Here is a 12,516-nt window from a genome sequence, read left to right as displayed (position 1 = left end):
GATTCCTTCTCCCATGAAGTCTTATTCATACATATGTGTGTGTGTGGAAACGTGCAGGGCCTTTCACGTAACTTAAACCGCAGACGTATCTACTTAGTGGACAGGGGGCGCCAACCAGTACAGTGAATGGGGCTCATCCCCTCCCCCGCTCTCTGAAGTGGGGGAGAGGCCAAGTCACGTAATTTGAACTATAGCCGTGTCTACATGTTGGGCAGGGGTCAGTGTCTCCCTGATCACTCGGTAGTTACGTCTATGGTTCAAGCAACGTGAAAGAACACCCTATATATATGCAATGGTGATCATGTGATCAGGAAAACTATATATATATATATATATATATATATATATATATATATATATATGCAAAGGACGCACACATACACATGTGCGTGTGGTTTTCACATATGCTTCGAAACTCAATATTTCTCAAGAACACTCAACGTTATTCAACAATAGTATAACAGCCTTTAGTCAACGACTTTATTGTTGTGAACACTCAACAATAGCTCAATAATACTCAATATTATTCAACAAATATTAACAGACTCTAGTCAGCGACTTTATTATTGGAAACTACTCAACAATGGCTCAATAATACTTTATACTATTCAACAATATATCAACATAATTTAGTCGACATTTTTGTTCTCAACTACCCAACAACTCTGCTGTTAAATTATTGCTCTGTGGTTCAAATAATTATTGAGGTATTGCTGAAAGGCTATTGAGTCAACTATTTATCAACAATTTGCCATCAACATTTCAACAGTCATTTTCATAAGGGTTGGGTCGCGGATACAGTAATGGTAAGCAAATCTGCCTGAACTGTTGGCGACCGAAGCTTAAGAAACAGGACACAATAAAGTGACGTCGCTTGTTAGGGAAGTAAATTTTTTTCGACTTGTAAACGCGAAACACGTAACTAAAGCCAATGCACCTTTTCAAACGGGTGTCGGAGCCCTCAAATTTCATTCTTGAAAATCTGTCCCCACCACGTTTAGCGAGCACTCTTTTTTTTCTTGTAGGAGATCAAGAAGAACCATAATGGCTCGCACAATGTCATTGCGATCGGAATGCATGACTACAGTCCTCCGAGCATGGTCAGCTTCCAACAGGCGGTCAAGCTGGCTGTAGAGTAAGTATCGTGTGCATGCCGGTGCGGTGCATGGCAAGGGTACATCTAACAGTGCATCTTTCCGTCGCGCTGTGGCGCTACTCTTCGTTTGCATTGTATATGGCTCCTTACGGAAGTCGACGTCTATGGCGCTTATTCGGCCGAATCTTTTCGAGCATTGGTCTCGCATCCGACAACGAAGCTTCTGCGCAGCGCAATGGAGCCCATTTTTTGGCCACGTAATTGCCCTAAGCGAGTAAGCAAGCGCCTGATAGGCACGCGAAAAGCCGTCGCGCAATCATGGCTCCGCTGCATGGGGTTCATGTACACGACTACTGCTGTGCACAGTCCAGTAAGGGCAAGGGACACGCGGTATACCATTCTGCGTGCAATGTGGCAACTTTCAAAGAGATGACGTCAGATTCGGATGGGTCAGTAACTACCATGCATGGCAGTTACTCCTGCCAGGAGTCACGGGTACTCCCTTCTTTGAGAGAGAGTGCCGGCGATATTACTTCATGAAACGGTACAACAGCTCTCCCAAAGAAGAGTTCAATATGGGCCGTGAGTTGCAGTTACTCGCGCAATATGAGCCACTAGCGCTCCAACTGTAACAGACAGAGCTAACGACCACAATCCGTTGATAAGTACGAAACTGGAACGCAAATTCTGAGATTTCACCTGCCAGAAGCACCATCTGTTTATGAGGCAGGGTACAGCACAATGCGTTGGCGGGCTAGTTGGTGCGAATCCATGAATACTTTGTTTAGCGCAAAACGACAGAGACAAGAAAGACGACAGGACAAGGCGCTACTCTCAACTGACATCATTTTATTGCGTCACTCCTTTATAGACCGCTCAAACCAGAGGAACATGCGCAGTGAGCACCATGCGGTGGAGCCACCAACATCCGATCCCAAGAGCGCACTCATGCGACAGAATCCAAAAAACCAAATTCAGCGCTGTACAAGGTTAAGGAAGGCACACTAATGCACTGTGACCCCAATGACTGAATGAAAAAAGCTTCCGATAACTCTCGGGCGGTGGTGTCACGGCTCTTTTTCAAAATCGTGGTATCACGAAACATGGGTTTGCACTTGCATGTTTTACAATGCTGAGCCAAATGGGAACCTGTGCCTGTTGGTATGGATCGCTCATGTTCTCTAAGGCGCTCGTTAACACAGCGGCCTGACTGCCCTACATACACTTTGCCACATGACAAGGGAATCTTATAAACCACACCGACTCTGCAATCTACAAACTTCACGTGGTTCTTTTCACAATCAGGTTTTTTACTTGTTTTGGAAATACGGCTGCACAACATTGACAGTTTCTGAGGAGCGGAAAACACTACCGGAATTTGATATCTAGTGGCGATATTCTTTAGATTGTGAGCCACTCTGTGGCAATACGGCACAACTTCAGGCCTCTTCTTTTGTATGATGCGGTTACTTTTGTGCCGCTTCCCTTTCAGTTTCTGAAGCAATACCTCCGAGACTGACGTCACCACCACACTTGGGTAACCAGCAGCCTGCAGCCTATTTAACTGAGCAATGAAACTCATTTTCGCAGAGTGATGACAAGATTTCATTAAGGAAGATTCTAAACACATCAAAGCAATGGCGCGTTTCACAGTCTTTGAGTGCGCAGACGCGTAAGGTAAAAGTTCCTTACGTGCACGTGGCGAATACATCCAACAGGCGTGGCCTGTTTGTAAGGAAAGCTGCAAATCTAAAAACTGGAGTTTTCCGTCCCTAGATAGCTCATGTGTGAAAGTTAATCCTTTGCCATTGTCATTGAACAGAGTTAAAATATCAGCTACCGTCACGGAGCAGTCATTGTTAGTCTGTTTCATCACAACAAGAAAATCGTCAACATATCTAAAAATTTGAACTGAGTCATTGTTTAAGGCACTCTTAAGAGCGCGGTCGACAAACGATAAAAAGATATTACAAAGAGCAGGCGCCACACATGAACCAATACACACACCATTTTTCTGGATAAAAAGGTTGTTTTCGAACCGGATAAAAGTTGCACTTAAATAAAATTCAAGAAGGGACATGAAACTTTCCGAAGACAACCCGGTCACATTGCGAAAATCTACCTCGCCACTTTCTTCGATGCACGTCATCACACTGCGAAATAGCTCATCATGCGGTATTGAATAGTAAAGATCTTCGACGTCAACAGAAAAAATGTCAGCTACTGAATGGTTGTCTTCCAGAAAGGAAACAACATCGAAAGAATCCTTTATGGCATACGGATCGTCAATAGTTAAATGCTTCAATTGTTTTTGCAAAAAGCGGCTAACCAAAACCTGCCAACAGTTGTTTTCACTGACTATTGTACGGAAAGGCACATCCTGTTTGTGCGTTTTTGCAGTGAAAAAAACCTCTAGAGCAAGTACCTTACATTGTTTTACATTTTTCACAATCTTGGTGAGGCCCATATTTTCCAACAAAGAAATGGCTTTGCGTTTTACCTTCTGAGCTTTCTCATTTGCCAGAATGAAGTTCTTGTTGACAGCCTCAATGGCTTTTTTGTTGAAGACAGCAGACGGAGCTATCACAAACCCGCCCTCTTTGTCACTGAGTAACAGCCGAAGTTCATTGTCTCTAAAGAAAGATACTGTCCTGTTGATCACAGCTGTCGAAGGTGGTGGTCTCCCGGTGACGGTCCTACGAAGGCAGTCCACCCCATCGAGGAGGCACCGCTCCTGGTCCTCTAGTTCTGCTTTCCTTGCGATACGCCTGTTCAAAGCCAGTAGCTCATGTGCAGGAATTCTTGGTTCCGTGCTATACTTCGGCCCATTCTTTAACAATGCAGCAACTTCGTCAGGAAGCCTGGCGTCACCGAGTACCTGGAAACCAGCGGTGACAGGTTGCGTTTGTTCCTTTCTGCGCGGGAGTCTGGACCGGAGGAGTAGCAGCAGCTGTGTCCACCAGAATTCTGTAGTCTGAGTTGATAGACGTCTGTAGAGACGAAACTTCTTCTCAGCCACAATAGGCGCATCGCGCGAGCAGCAGACAGCTCTCAACCAGTCGTACAGAAGGCGTACCTGCCCTTACCTTACGCGTCTGCGCACTCAAAGACTGTGAAACGCGCCATTGCTTTGATGTGTTTAGAATCTTCCTTAATGAAATCTTGTCATCACTCTGCGAAAATGAGTTTCATTGCTCAGTTAAATAGGCTGCAGGCTGCTGGTTACCCAAGTGTGGTGGTGACGTCAGTCTCGGAGGTATTGCTTCAGAAACTGAAAGGGAAGCGGCACAAAAGTAACCGCATCATACAAAAGAAGAGGCCTGAAGTTGTGCCGTATTGCCACAGAGTGGCTCACAATCTAAAGAATATCGCCACTAGATATCAAATTCCGGTAGTGTTTTCCGCTCCTCAGAAACTGTCAATGTTGTGCAGCCGTATTTCCAAAACAAGTAAAAAACCTGATTGTGAAAAGAACCACGTGAAGTTTGTAGATTGCAGAGTCGGTGTGGTTTATAAGATTCCCTTGTCATGTGGCAAAGTGTATGTAGGGCAGTCAGGCCGCTGTGTTAACGAGCGCCTTAGAGAACATGAGCGATCCATACCAACAGGCACAGGTTCCCATTTGGCTCAGCATTGTAAAACATGCAAGTGCAAACCCATGTTTCGTGATACCACGATTTTGAAAAAGAGCCGTGACACCACCGCCCGAGAGTTATCGGAAGCTTTTTTCATTCAGTCATTGGGGTCACAGTGCATTAGTGTGCCTTCCTTAACCTTGTACAGCGCTGAATTTGGTTTTTTGGATTCTGTCGCATGAGTGCGCTCTTGGGATCGGATGTTGGTGGCTCCACCGCATGGTGCTCACTGCGCATGTTCCTCTGGTTTGAGCGGTCTATAAAGGAGTGACGCAATAAAATGATGTCAGTTGAGAGTAGCGCCTTGTCCTGTCGTCTTTCTTGTCTCTGTCGTTTTGCGCTAAACAAAGTATTCATGGATTCGCACCAACTAGCCCGCCAACGCATTGTGCTGAACTATCTTTCTTCTACTGTGGGCCCTGATATTTGTGTGTCTGTGTCATCTCCTGATCCTGCTGTTCTGGTCAGTCACATAGCTTTTGCTGTGTGCCGTGCAAGGATGCTTACGTTCTGCATGAAGAATGGACATGTTCCTCAAGACGTGGCGAGTCTCTTCGGGAACGTCAGACCTTCCGTCGGTCACGTGCGGCGAATGTGTCGGATTCTTCGAAAATTTGGCGGCAGGTACGCCTTCTGTACGACTGGTTGAGAGCTGTCTGCTGCTCGCGCGATGCGCCTATTGTGGCTGAGAAGAAGTTTCGTCTCTACAGACGTCTATCAACTCAGACTACAGAATTCTGGTGGACACAGCTGCTGCTACTCCTCCGGTCCAGACTCCCGCGCAGAAAGGAACAAACGCAACCTGTCACCGCTGGTTTCCAGGTACTCGGTGACGCCAGGCTTCCTGACGAAGTTGCTGCATTGTTAAAGAATGGGCCGAAGTATAGCACGGAACCAAGAATTCCTGCACATGAGCTACTGGCTTTGAACAGGCGTATCGCAAGGAAAGCAGAACTAGAGGACCAGGAGCGGTGCCTCCTCGATGGGGTGGACTGCCTTCGTAGGACCGTCACCGGGAGACCACCACCTTCGACAGCTGTGATCAACAGGACAGTATCTTTCTTTAGAGACAATGAACTTCGGCTGTTACTCAGTGACAAAGAGGGCGGGTTTGTGATAGCTCCGTCTGCTGTCTTCAACAAAAAAGCCATTGAGGCTGTCAACAAGAACTTCATTCTGGCAAATGAGAAAGCTCAGAAGGTAAAACGCAAAGCCATTTCTTTGTTGGAAAATATGGGCCTCACCAAGATTGTGAAAAATGTAAAACAATGTAAGGTACTTGCTCTAGAGGTTTTTTTCACTGCAAAAACGCACAAACAGGATGTGCCTTTCCGTACAATAGTCAGTGAAAACAACTGTTGGCAGGTTTTGGTTAGCCGCTTTTTGCAAAAACAATTGAAGCATTTAACTATTGACGATCCGTATGCCATAAAGGATTCTTTCGATGTTGTTTCCTTTCTGGAAGACAACCATTCAGTAGCTGACATTTTTTCTGTTGACGTCGAAGATCTTTACTATTCAATACCGCATGATGAGCTATTTCGCAGTGTGATGACGTGCATCGAAGAAAGTGGCGAGGTAGATTTTCGCAATGTGACCGGGTTGTCTTCGGAAAGTTTCATGTCCCTTCTTGAATTTTATTTAAGTGCAACTTTTATCCGGTTCGAAAACAACCTTTTTATCCAGAAAAATGGTGTGTGTATTGGTTCATGTGTGGCGCCTGCTCTTTGTAATATCTTTTTATCGTTTGTCGACCGCGCTCTTAAGAGTGCCTTAAACAATGACTCAGTTCAAATTTTTAGATATGTTGACGATTTTCTTGTTGTGATGAAACAGACTAACAATGACTGCTCCGTGACGGTAGCTGATATTTTAACTCTGTTCAATGACAATGGCAAAGGATTAACTTTCACACATGAGCTATCTAGGGACGGAAAACTCCAGTTTTTAGATTTGCAGCTTTCCTTACAAACAGGCCACGCCTGTTGGATGTATTCGCCACGTGCACGTAAGGAACTTTTACCTTACGCGTCTGCGCACTCAAAGACTGTGAAACGCGCCATTGCTTTGATGTGTTTAGAATCTTCCTTAATGAAATCTTGTCATCACTCTGCGAAAATGAGTTTCATTGCTCAGTTAAATAGGCTGCAGGCTGCTGGTTACCCAAGTGTGGTGGTGACGTCAGTCTCGGAGGTATTGCTTCAGAAACTGAAAGGGAAGCGGCACAAAAGTAACCGCATCATACAAAAGAAGAGGCCTGAAGTTGTGCCGTATTGCCACAGAGTGGCTCACAATCTAAAGAATATCGCCACTAGATATCAAATTCCGGTAGTGTTTTCCGCTCCTCAGAAACTGTCAATGTTGTGCAGCCGTATTTCCAAAACAAGTAAAAAACCTGATTGTGAAAAGAACCACGTGAAGTTTGTAGATTGCAGAGTCGGTGTGGTTTATAAGATTCCCTTGTCATGTGGCAAAGTGTATGTAGGGCAGTCAGGCCGCTGTGTTAACGAGCGCCTTAGAGAACATGAGCGATCCATACCAACAGGCACAGGTTCCCATTTGGCTCAGCATTGTAAAACATGCAAGTGCAAACCCATGTTTCGTGATACCACGATTTTGAAAAAGAGCCGTGACACCACCGCCCGAGAGTTATCGGAAGCTTTTTTCATTCAGTCATTGGGGTCACAGTGCATTAGTGTGCCTTCCTTAACCTTGTACAGCGCTGAATTTGGTTTTTTGGATTCTGTCGCATGAGTGCGCTCTTGGGATCGGATGTTGGTGGCTCCACCGCATGGTGCTCACTGCGCATGTTCCTCTGGTTTGAGCGGTCTATAAAGGAGTGACGCAATAAAATGATGTCAGTTGAGAGTAGCGCCTTGTCCTGTCGTCTTTCTTGTCTCTGTCGTTTTGCGCTAAACAAAGTATTCATGGCAGGGTACACTCCGGATTAATTTGGACCACCTGGAGTTCTTTAACGTGCACTCAATGCACAGTACACGAACGTTTTTAACGCGTAAGCATTTTGGGGCCACTTCCCATGGCAATCTGTCCATCCGTCCGTCTGTCTGTAACGTGGGACACGACGCCCTAGTTAGGTATACATGGAGTCCTACGGGGCTATATATGAGAAGGCTTGATGACTGCGCATGGTCTACTGAGATTTGTGCTTATGACTACATCTAGTGAGTACTAAAGTATCAAAGGGGCGTTGAAGGAAAATAGTAAGTCGACTTGTACAATTCGATACCATTCCGGAAACTTCGCAACGCTTGATTCGTGCCATGAAAAGATTGCCTAACAAAAAATTGCGTCTGGAGGGTCCGCATATGTTTAACGCAAGTCAAATCGTTTGCCCCTGAGCGGGAAGAACGTGACGTTGCATATGCCATCAGTGCCCTTCACTGCCGTCGGTGAGTAACACTGCGCTCGACAGGGGGCGCTACGGATCTCTGCGCAAAAAGCAAACGCGCGGCCATAGGAAAACCGAGCCAATAGAGCGTTCGATTCGCCGCTGCATCTGCTCCTGGTCACGTGGCGTCGGACCGTTCGGTAATCCCGCGACATCGCACGGACGCGGCAATCTCTGCTACTCGCAGGTTGTGCGAGTTTCGCGAGCCAGCAAAGATTGCACTACGCGATAAGGCAACTACTCGAACACGAAAGCGCAGGCGGCAAGGAGAAGAGGAAACGCAATCTTTCGGCCGCCCGTGTCGTTGTCAAGGGTAACATTAATAAGTTGTTCTCTATCCTGAACAATCAAACAGAACCGGACAAATACCATTTTCTGTCGTCTTATGATGCATATCAACGATCTTTTATTAGCGGGGGCTGAGCACTAAAAATGGAATTACAATGAGGAGTGCATTCACCATCATGCTATTACTTTAATGTCCCGAGAGAATGTCGACTCCTATCCTGCATTTATTTCAATTTCCCAATTACCTTAGACTTCTTGAGCACCAATCTATCGCTTTAGTTTACCTAATATTTGCCTTTACTGTTCTTTTAGGAGCAATTAGGGCTAATAAAAGACTAAGAAGGGTTGCTATAGTGAAATTATGTAAGCCTTAATAAAGCTCCCTGAGACTAGTGAAGAGCAAGGAAGCGTATCGGAGATTAAAATGAAATTATTTAAGCGTAATGACGGGTGACTGAGAATAGTGATGCTAATCAAAATGATTTAGGTTATATAACTACTTAAGCCTAATCAAGATTATTTGAGGCTACTTTAGATTGAACAAGCCTGAAAGATTAAGAATAAGATCAACATTAAATGTATGAAAAGTAATCCGCGTTAATTAAGCCGACTTAAGTCTAATGGAGATTAATTACGTACACATGACTTATGCCCGGTCATGAATAATAAGGTTAATGAAGGTCAATTCATATTACATTGCTTAACCCTAATCCCGATTATCTACAATGACATTATTTCGCTCAATAAGATTAATTCCGAGTATAATTAGGTTCACAAATTATATAACTGCATCAGGTTTTTTGCAATGCTTCCAGCCCATTATGGTATCCTCGATGTATTGCGTCATAGGCGGAAAGTTTGCATCTTTCCGGGAGGCGGAAATATATATATATATATATATATATATATATATATATATATATATATATATATATATATATATATATATATATATATATATATATATATACTATAATATAACCTTTAGTAAACGTCGCACTTGAAGAAACTTCGTGTCACCTCGTTGCATTGTTCATTTGGAATAAGTGTCTTTGTCTTATGCTTCGCCATAGCCTCCTATATATATAAGCCGTAGCTTCCTATTGGAGGCTATGGCTTCGCAATCACTAATACTGCTTCGGGTGACTACAATTGATACCCGCCGTGGTTGCTCAGTGGCTATGGTGTTAGGCTGCTGAGCACGAGGTCGCGGGATCGAATCCCAGCCACGGCGGCCGCATTTCCGCACGTTAAAGAACCCCAGGTGGTCGAAATTTCCGGAGTCCTCCGCTACGGCGTGCCTCATAATCAGAAAGTGGTTTTGGCACGTAAAACCTCATAATTTTTTTTTACTACTATTGATTCCGATTTCTATCGAATCCAGCTTGGCCGCATTTCGGTTACTGAGTAAACTATATATATTTATTACCTCTGCATTCAAGTGGCAATGTTTCCATTCCAAATAAATGTACTCAATTATTAGAAGAGGTTTTTTTTTTTCGATCATGAGTCGTTAGCGCTGCCTACTGGAATAAGAAGTAACACTGAGGCACGTGTCATTCACGCACATTTCACACGCCGCTGATAAAAGACTCTGCCGAAGGGTTCACTGAAGTCTGCAGATTTTTTTTTTCAGCATCCTAAAAACACGGCAACAAACTTGAAGTGAGGTGAACATAGAGCAAGATATTCATTTTCTAGGCACAGGCTATCCCTGCAAATAGAAAGTTTTGTTAGTTGGCTAACTGTTTTTTTAAAGAAATATAGTAAGCTTTGGCCTGTGTATATATTTAGATATTTTGTGTCTGTGCATGGTGTTCGCAGCATAAATTTTTCTTAAATGTTGTGAAAAAATACGGATAAGGTAGTCGCCTCTGTTGCTCCTAATGCGCTTGTCCTCCTATTGTCAGGATTTGCAGCAATAAAGCTGTAGTATGAATCACTAGCCGTGCACGTCCGCGCCAACAACGATGCAGTAAGCATTTAGACGCAATAATATTTTAACTGAAAAGGTATAGGCAACTAAAGAGCAGCCTCAAATGATGGAGGTAACAAAACTCTCATAACGACATCTCAGGAGGGGGGTGTAGGCTTCGGCATTGCCGAAGGGGCGGGGGATGCCCCTTTTTTGTGGTAAAGTGTGGTGGAGGCTCAGGCCCCGGAGGCCCTCCTGCCCCCCGTATTTGTCGCCTATGCGTTGCGTCATCCGCCGTGTGCATAACTCAGCCACTAAGTCAATCATTCGTTGCATGAGTGCAAGGAGACCAACTGGATATAATGCCGATTCGCTATCTGAGAAGTCGCACTAGGAAGTTTCTGCTGTAATTTTCCATTCATCCTCCATCATGATGCGGCCGAAGTACGAAGCCATCAAAAATAAAAAATAAAACGGACATGCGTGCAGTTACTACTACACAAAGAAAGGCGTCACCAGTATTCCCTTTGTCAAGGACATTGCTGGCGACTTTCCTCTATTGAACAGTACTACACTCTTAAAAACACTTTGCATCCTTTGAGGCTCATCTCATCCCAGAACAATAATCGTCATCTGTCTTGCCCGCATTTTCTTTCTTTAATCCGGGGAGCCCGGTACTTCCAAGTCAAGAACGGCTTGCGCGTTATCAGCGTGACACAGCATTCTCGACATGAAAGTAGCGCAGAGCTTTCAAGAAAGGAAACCGAAGAAAGGTAGATGACGATTACTGTTGTGCCACAACATGAGCCCCAAAAGGTTGAAACAGTTTTAAGAGTGAATTGCTCTCTAAACCGAAAATGGATTTGTGTGCAGTTACTCCCGTAAAAAAGGGCGTCACGAGCACTCCCTTAGTGGAACACTTAAAGAAAGGTTTACGCATTCTGAGTCGTATTTTGTCCCGCAACAATAATCTTCATCTGTCTTGCCCGCATTTTCTTAACGCGGCGAGCCCGGTACTTCCAGGTCACCAGCGGCGTCCAGTACTTCCAGGTCACGAGCGGCTTCCAGTACTTCCAGGTCAGGAGTAGCGACCGCCGAGTTTTAAAGAAACGCAAGCAAGGCAGATGACGGTTACTGTTGCGAAAAAAAGCCCCAAAGGGCGTAAACGGTTTTAATGAGTGAAGGCATGGTTACTCTCTTCACAAGGAGGATGCGAAATATGGATTTCCTGCGCTCTGTTGCCCGCAGTTCATTCGCCGTGGACACGGTCATCGCCATAGCTTCAGTCAGCGCGGCGGAGAGTAGAGAGAGCTGCCGCGCCGTGCCTCCGAACGTTCTCTCTAGTTCGCCACAGGCGAAACAGCCGAGCTTGGTACGTTTGCTTCAACCTGTACAATTTCTAATTACGTCCTGGCATTGAGTTCATCTATAATCACATTTTGCAAGCATAAGCCACGGCCGGTCTCAACCGCATGGGCCGTAATCACCTGCTTCCTTTGGGAGGTGACGGCCAAGACCAACCACGTGAAGTTTGCTAAAGAGTATTTACATTTACAGGAATCAACTGACCCAGGTAACTATAAAGCGCGAGGTTCATTGACAGATTTATTCAAAATTAGCGAAGATGAAACAGAACCTGGACGCAGTAAGGGTAAAAGCAAGTGAATTCGGGCTGGTACTCATAAACGAACATACAGCTTTCGAACAGGAAAGTGGAGATAACAGAGAGGAAAAGGATGAAACCATAACTTGGCTCATTTTCGAAGCAGAAATTGAAGTGGAAGGTAAGGCACCAAGGCAACCTACATTGGAAGTAATGCTCTTTCTATTATTAGCGATGAAGTTAGAAGGGCCTTGCAAGACATGTCCCTTGAGAAAAGCGGCAGGAGACTACGGAACAATAGAGAATTTAATGAAAGATGGGGGAGATATTATGCTGGAAATGCTTGCTGCCTTGTAGTGTAGAGAGCGGGAAGAATGCCATCATAATACTTATCTATTAGATAAGAAGGGTCACGTCAAAGAATTAGGTAAATATAGGTCCATTCTAGCTAGCTTTCTGTATTGCATTAAATGTTCACCAAAATAACTTCCAATAGAATCAGGGCAACACTTCAAGCCTTTTTATCCGACCGAACAGCCACCATCGGCCTAGGTGATATTCGGTCGGATA

General features: G+C 44.7%; 1 protein-coding gene across 1 annotated transcript in view; it reads left to right on the top strand.

Annotated features, from left to right (window-relative positions):
• The window catches only part of LOC129385568 (uncharacterized), a 54,089-nt gene that overhangs the window by 26,975 nt on the left and 14,598 nt on the right, over window positions 1-12,516 (top strand). Inside the window, exons 5-6 of the mRNA XM_055072268.2 lie at window positions 1,026-1,135; window positions 11,592-11,715. Coding sequence (XP_054928243.1) covers window positions 1,026-1,135; window positions 11,592-11,715 — 234 coding nt within the window. The remainder of the gene's footprint in view (window positions 1-1,025; window positions 1,136-11,591; window positions 11,716-12,516) is intronic.

Source organism: Dermacentor andersoni, chromosome 7 (assembly GCF_023375885.2).
Source record: "Dermacentor andersoni chromosome 7, qqDerAnde1_hic_scaffold, whole genome shotgun sequence".
Taxonomy (NCBI): Eukaryota; Metazoa; Arthropoda; class Arachnida; order Ixodida; family Ixodidae; genus Dermacentor; species Dermacentor andersoni.
The sequence above is the reverse complement of the archived record's forward strand: the minus strand, read 5'-3'. Positions and strand labels throughout refer to the sequence as shown.